We start from the raw sequence: 7,429 nt of genomic DNA on the forward strand, positions 1-7,429 counted from the left end.
CACCTCAATATTCTGGAATGAAATAATCGATTTTCTCATAGAGTTGTCATAATATGATTTATATTACTAGGAACCAACTCACAGTGTATAACTTTTTGAGTTTTGATTTTGAAAAGGACTGTTTAAATTTTTTAATGTGTATAAATGTTATGCCTGCATGCATGTATGTACACATCATACATACAGGTAAGTATCCCTGGATATTAACAGATAGTGTTGGATGCACTAGAACTGGAGTAGCAGGAAGTTCTGAGTCACCATGTGGGTTCTGGAAATGAAAACTAGGTGCTCCTAACTGATGTGCTCTCCCTCTACCACATTTTATTCTAATGATCACTGTGATCCTCTGGTCAAGGAACCTGTGCTATGCCACATATCTTCCTTGTCCCAATTCTCAGCTACTCCAGCTTCTCCATGAAGCCTTCTCCATCGGGATCTGTTTACACAATGTCTACATCTGGAAAATAAAGTTTCTTCTGTTGATAAGTATCAAAGTTTGATTTCTAAATTTCTTTATTTCATTTAAATAAGTTCCCTATAACATGGAATGGTGTGGTATTTAAGATTATATTTGTGTGTATATGTGTGTTTGTGTGTGTGTGTTAATATACACATACACACATATATACATATCTAAATGTATTTATAGATATGAGTATGTATATCTTTGCTGACTATCTTCAAAGTAATAGAAGAGCAGTTAACATGTGTTTTATATAAAAGTTAAATTTGATTTTTAAATGTGCTCACCTAACTAAAAATTAATTCTCTCCATAGTCATTGAAATGTTAAATCATACAACCTCCCAATAGAAGTAGTATTTTTTCTTATCTTCAAGCAAGACTGAAAGACTCCATATTCATATCTTACCTGAAACTTATCCAAACTAGCTGATATAGAGTTTCATATCTATGGAAAACTTGAGTGACAAAAGCAGGTTTAATAGTGAAATGAAATGCATTTTAACATGTTATAACAAGTACTTTTTAGCAAATGCAGGAATATGATTCTTTTGTATAAAATATGATATCAATTTTATAAAAGACTGATAAATTTGAAATATTTTGTTTACTTAGGTACTGATTTAAATATAAAGAAAATCTAACTGTTCCCTAGCACTTGCTTTTTTAACTTTTGCTCACTTAAGTTCATGTATTCGTGGAAATTCTTATTGTCATTTGAACTCAGTTTGTTATGTCCTCCTGCTGTCTCTTCCTCACCTATCATCATACTCTTCTTTCTCATACTTAGCTTTCTAATAGGTATGTTATACTTTCGTTTTCTCTGTAAGAATTCTCACTAGGTTTTTCGTTGTTGCTGTCCTTGATTTCATTCTGAGGAAATCATCATAAACTACTAAAGTGGAGATGATCTATAAATTTCAAGTAATTAGGTTTCTTTTATAATAGTTTTATTTTTGAAAGTTTCTGACAAGAAATCTCAATCTTTCTTTCTTCCCTCCAACCTCTGCCTCTTCTCTCTAAATTTATATTATTTTTATTATTGTCATATGCATATACACATATGCATATAGACCTACTGAGTCCCTTCGGCTTTACTCACACGTGCATATGTTCAGAGGTGACCTCTTGGAATTTGGTAACCTATGTGTGAGCTTCTCCTTGGAGGTGACTGATTCTCCCTCTCACAGTAATCACTGCTGTCTATAGTTCTTCATCTGACGTGGAAGCATATAGAACTTCTCATGTCATATCAACTGCATTTGTCTTTATACTTGTAATATTTAGATGGTCATATTGCAAACAGTCCAGTGGTGCATATTATCTGTTGTTTATAAGGAGCACACTCTATTAACAGGTGTTTTGGACACCTTCCTCTTATAATATTTACACTCTCTCTTACATTTTTCCCTTAGAGTGGTGCAGATATATTCTTTGGGTTTGGACTCCCTACAATCAACTTATTTCTTTTCTTCTGCTCAGATGTGAATTTTTGAAATTGTCTCCATCAGTTGTAAAATAAACTTTGATCATGTGTCATGTGAACTATATTTTTATGTGGATGTAAGTTTTCACATTAGAGAACAGCTGATGATATTTTCTTAGAAACTTGAAGAAGTAGGATCTCCCTTCAGGTCTTAGATCTCTGCACTCATAGTACTGGCTGTGAATTGTCACCTATGAGTGGTACTTTCTTTAATTTGGGGTGTGCATCTGTGCATATGTAGTGTATTTGAATGTGTTTGTATGTGTGCTTACTTATGTGGATGCCTGAGGGTTACATGAGATTGTATTCCTCAAGTACTTCTAATTTTTGAGCCACTGTCAGTCACTGAAAATGGGGTCTTATTTTCTTGGATAGAACGCTGGTCAGTGAGATTATACATTTCACCTGTCTATCTCTCACAGTTGTATTGTTGACAAGCTTCCAGGCTTGTCTTTTTACACAGCTCCTACTCTTTTTCACTCAGTTCTTCAAGCTTTTGTTTTTCACATTGCACTACTCCCTCGCTTCACTTCCTCTCTCCTGTCTACTCAGCCTGACTCCTCATGTTCTCATCCTCACCAGCTCTCAGTCCACTCATGAAATCTCTTCTATTTCCCTTCAGACATTCTTAAAAACAAAGATACTTTATTATTAGTTTAAGCCCCTTATTTGTTTTTATGTTTTGTAATGTTAAACCTCAGACATATGCTAAATAAGTCTTCTAGTCTTGTGCTACACTCTCTTGCCCATTAAGCAGCTTTAAAAAATATGCTGAGTGCTAGAAAACTAGCTCAGAGGGTAACATGCTTCTGCACAATGTGAGGACTTGAATATGAATTCCAAGCATGTTAGAGCATGTCTGTAATTCCAGCACTCTTATAGTGATGTGGAATGCAGAGAAAAGAAAGTGCCCACATGTTTGTGGGCTAATTAATCTTTATTATACAGGTGTAAATAAATGAAATATATCTCAAAAAAGGAAAAAAGGAAATAGTGAGGATCAACACCTGACACCGTCCTCTGACTTTCACATGTGCACTGTTGCTTGCTCATGTCCATTCTCTCTCTCTCTCTCTCTCTCTCTCTCTCTCTCTCTCTCTCTCTCTCTCTCTCTCTCTTTCTCCTTCTCTGTATCTTGCTCTCTCTCTCCCCCGTCTTCCTTCCTATCCCTCCACTTACACTTTAAAATAGGTTGAAAATAATAATTCTCAAACAATAATATAGTGATGTGTTAATTTTCAGCCTTCTATAACTTCCAAAAATTCAAGCCAAATCAGTAAAAATTACTAAAAACATTTTGGGTTTCAGCAGAGAAATAAAAGCACTTCACCTTTTTTGGGGGTGGGGGCTGGAGAAATGGATCAGTAGTTAAAAGTACTGGATGACTTACAAAGAACATGGCTTTGATTTCTAGCACTCACATGGTCATTCAATGCATTCTGTAACTCCAATTCCAGGGAATCTAATGCCCTCATCTAGTCTTCACAGAAAACAGGCACATACAAGGTATATAGGAATGCATGCAGGAAAAATATCCACACCCACAAAATAAAAATAAATATTTTTTATTAAAAAGGACTGTTTACACTTTTGTGATACAAATATATATATATGTATGTATGTATGTATATATGTATATACACATATATGCATGTATGTGTGTATGTATATCTATGAATAACAAAAAGCGAAACTAGTTCTTTTACCCCATTTTAGTTCAAGTCTGGAAGCCATGAGAGGTAACCTGTTCTCAGTCTTGGGGTCAATGTAGTTAGTGAGGTCTCCATCAATTTGCTTGTATTAACAATGGAGAATGCATTTATACTGTCTTATACTAAAGGCTATTTTATTGCTCTCTTTTTCTTTTCAGAGAAACTCTATATTTCAACATTTGCTTGTATTTTTATGTAGGAAGAAAGTCAGGGATGTTAAACTGTTTTCTTAAATCTTTGTTCATTGCTGAAAGCCTCACATCTGCATTTTTGTCTTTAGTTGTAATACAGAGTCCAGGTTCAGTATTTAACACTTGAAAGTAGAACATACTTTACTACAGAAGCTTTAAACCTTTCTACATGGCATGGCATGTATGATTTCATTAAATATCTGAATTTCATGACAAGGACCAGGCATTTCTTCAAAGAACCTGATCATATTCTGTAATCCATTACCATCTGGCATTTCACATGCTAAACTAGACACAAAAGATTTATAAATGACTGTTTTCCTTAACAAAAATTAAGAAGTTCAAATCTCCCTTTGTGTGGCATGGCCTTGAAGACATTATATTTATTCTGAATTAGCCCTTTAATTTGTTCTATCAAATGTTTTGGAGGTTAAACCAAGACATCAGTAGTGAACAGGTTTGGAAAAAAAATTAATGTCTAAAAGCACTCCGTTTTGCAGCAACTGTTTGCAGTTTTAGCACATCTGTAGATTGAATTCCTGTGAAACAGGGCTGCCAGCCCATTTCCCTACTGGGGGATGGTCCTCCACTTGCTGACATTTTCTCTCTGCCTTCTCACATTTCAGTGCTGATCCTTCTCATCGTCACTATGAGAAGACGGAAAAAAGAGTCTCTCATTTTTGACGAAGAAAGGGATATTAGAGAAAACATCGTCAGATATGATGATGAAGGTGGGGGAGAAGAAGATACTGAAGCCTTTGACATGGCGGCGCTGAGAAACCTCAACGTCATACGAGACACCAAAACCCGCAGAGATGTGACTCCTGAAATTCAGTTTTTGAGTCAACCGAATTTAAAAAGCATTCCAGATAATGTCATTTTTCGGGAATTTATTTGGGAAAGACTGAAAGAAGCTGACGTGGATCCAGGAGCTCCTCCGTATGACTCTCTGCAGACCTATGCATTTGAAGGAAATGGCTCGATTGCTGAATCTCTCAGTTCTTTAGATTCTGTCAGCTCAAACTCTGATCAGAATTATGACTACCTAAGTGACTGGGGGCCTCGCTTTAAACGACTGGCTGATATGTATGGAAATGGCCAAGAGAATTTGTACTCATAGCCTTGGACAGTAAATTTGAAATGTACTGAACAAAAAGGCAGCAGAAAAATAAAGAAATAAGTTTAAAAGGGAAAGAAAAGGTCGAAGTATTACATATAGGAAGCAAGAACATTCACTTGTTGGACAAAAGAAGTTGTAAATATGTCTTCAATTTTATCAACTAAGGTTTCTGACTTGGTGAACCCTTCACTAGATTATCAAAAGGATTTCACTGATCACAAACTCTGGGAATTTGAAGTTATTTATTATTATTATTATTTGATAAAAAGAATTATTCAATGTTTTGTGAATAGATAGCAACTCTCATACTTGCAAAGGCACCTGTCTTGCCAGCTATGTCCTGTGTTATCAGTAAACCAATGCTGCCCTGCACATACATTTATGGTACTCTCTCAAAAGAATAGAGCATGGTGTGCCATCAAAAAATACTCCAACTTCTTGCTCATCAAAACTTTGGAGAATTTTATTCCTACTGAAGCTTTTAGACTTATTATATGATAGAGTTCAAAAGAATTTTAATGTTGTTTGTGAGCAGAAATATTTTATTTCATTTAGCAATGTTAAAATCCTCATAATAACTTTCCTAAGTGAAATCCTCAATAAAAGCCAACAGAATTTTATTTAAGGCAACACAAATCACTGCTTGCCAATAAATTATAAGAAGTGCTCCCAACAAGGGAAAGATAAATAATTCTTGAATTTTCAAGTGGATTTGAATTGCTCATGTAGGTATGATTTTAAACAATAGTTGCTATCTGTTCTTTAATTTTTATTTTCTCTTCTGATTTGTACAGGAGAATATATTTTTAACTTGACACATAGTGTTGTGTTTATTTATGAGTGCTAACCTCCAATCTGTTCAGGTTCATCTTACTGTTTCATGAGATTAAATTCATCAGCACAGGAAGGAAATGAAGCATGGAAATGGAGAAATAACTGCACAACAATTGATTCTCATTGCCACTCAAATCTCAAAGAAAAACATTGCTCCAAGGATGTACAAATTTTTCTTCTGAGTCATTGGAATATACAAAACTGGGAGAATAAAATATTTGTATTTCAGGAAGCCTTTTGAGAGAGTTGAGATTTTCTTTGTTGCAGGAATTATTTTCCAAAATCATGATTCTATATGCTCCAAAAACTTTTCAAAGATCTGTTTCCCAGCTTTTTTTTGTTGTAACACTTGACTAAAATATTGAGATTGAGATTTTGAATATATTTAAAAATGTATGACACTATAGATCTTCAACCCATTGTGTAATTTATGGTTTAGATGTGCCAAAGGGAGGGTAGAAATTTCAAGTAATCATATGAAGTATATGTATTAGAATTAGGTGACTTTTAAAAATAATAGTATTTCTACTTATTTTTCCTAAATTAATACTAGTTTATTGTGCATATAATCAAGTAATAATGAGTTTTTTTCCTTACTTTCTTCTTTCAAAATTAATTCATTTTGTGTTGTGAGAAAACCTACAGTTGAACACTGTATATGAATTGCATTCTAAAAATCATCCTTCTGATAAGCAGAATTTAGAACTGAAATATTATGTTGATTAAGTGAGGAAAAGTTATGTAGGATGCTGTAACTTGCAGTCCATCATTAGAAATGTAGTATGTGAAAGAGGCCTTCAACTTCATATTATCAGTAATTCAATAAATTTGATTGTATCCAAACAGACCTTTAGTTGAATAAGTTGTTTAGATGCTGTCCTATGACTAGAAAGCTACTACACTTCTTGCTATTTGAATAAAATTTTATCACAGAGTAAAATGTCCTGTTCATAACTTTTATACATATATAAACATTTATAAAATTAAAACAAATTTTATACTTACATAGTTCAATGAAATTAGATTGTGGTATTGGAATCATATAGATGCTGAATTTGCAAAGTGCTGAGAAAACAAAATGAAATAGTTATTGCAGGGGATAATGATGTCAAAGCTTCTTATTTTCACACATATTACAAAATAGTTGCTTTTTACAATGGGAAATTATCATTGTAATGCAAATTTTTTTCACCTTGAAAAGTGGAAGGATTTTATCCTTAAATTCTGTTAATCTATTGCTAGTGCCAGATTGAGGAAAGAATAATGGTTCTACTTTATATAATGGTTTAAAATAGTTTGCATATATCACAATATTGATTTGTTTCTGTGATAGTTTTGAAATTTTTGAAGATGGACAAAAGTTCTTATCATCTGTAGAATTTTTATGACACTCCAAACTTAACAGCAAAGAGGTAAATTTGTAATTATATTTTTAGTTATCTTTTATTTTCTAAAAGATATATCTAATGCTATATTTGGCATAGTATTTCACAGGTAAGAGATTGCACCAGTTTATTGGAGAGGAATTATTACATGAATTAAGAAACTTTCTAAAGTTTATTTAGATACATATTTAGTATTTAGTGGTTAAATGTCATTGTACTTTAAACAGTCAGAAGTAGCTT

At 33.4% G+C, this 7,429-nt stretch overlaps 1 protein-coding gene across 3 annotated transcripts in view; it reads left to right on the plus strand.

Annotated features, from left to right (window-relative positions):
* Cdh7 (cadherin 7) overlaps window positions 1–6,744 on the plus strand; it is a 184,266-nt gene extending 177,522 nt beyond the window's left edge. For all 3 annotated transcript variants that reach the window (XM_048443885.3, XM_048443887.3, XM_048443884.3), the window contains exon 12: window positions 4,477–6,744. In XM_048443885.3, coding sequence (XP_048299842.2) covers window positions 4,477–4,970 — 494 coding nt within the window. In that variant the 3' untranslated portion in view covers window positions 4,971–6,744. The remainder of the gene's footprint in view (window positions 1–4,476) is intronic.
* The last annotated feature ends 685 nt before the right edge of the window (window positions 6,745–7,429 follow it).

The sequence above is a fragment of the Myodes glareolus genome, chromosome 5 (genome assembly GCF_982192425.1).
Source record: "Myodes glareolus chromosome 5, mMyoGla1.1, whole genome shotgun sequence".
In the NCBI taxonomy this organism is placed as follows: domain Eukaryota; kingdom Metazoa; phylum Chordata; class Mammalia; order Rodentia; family Cricetidae; genus Myodes; species Myodes glareolus.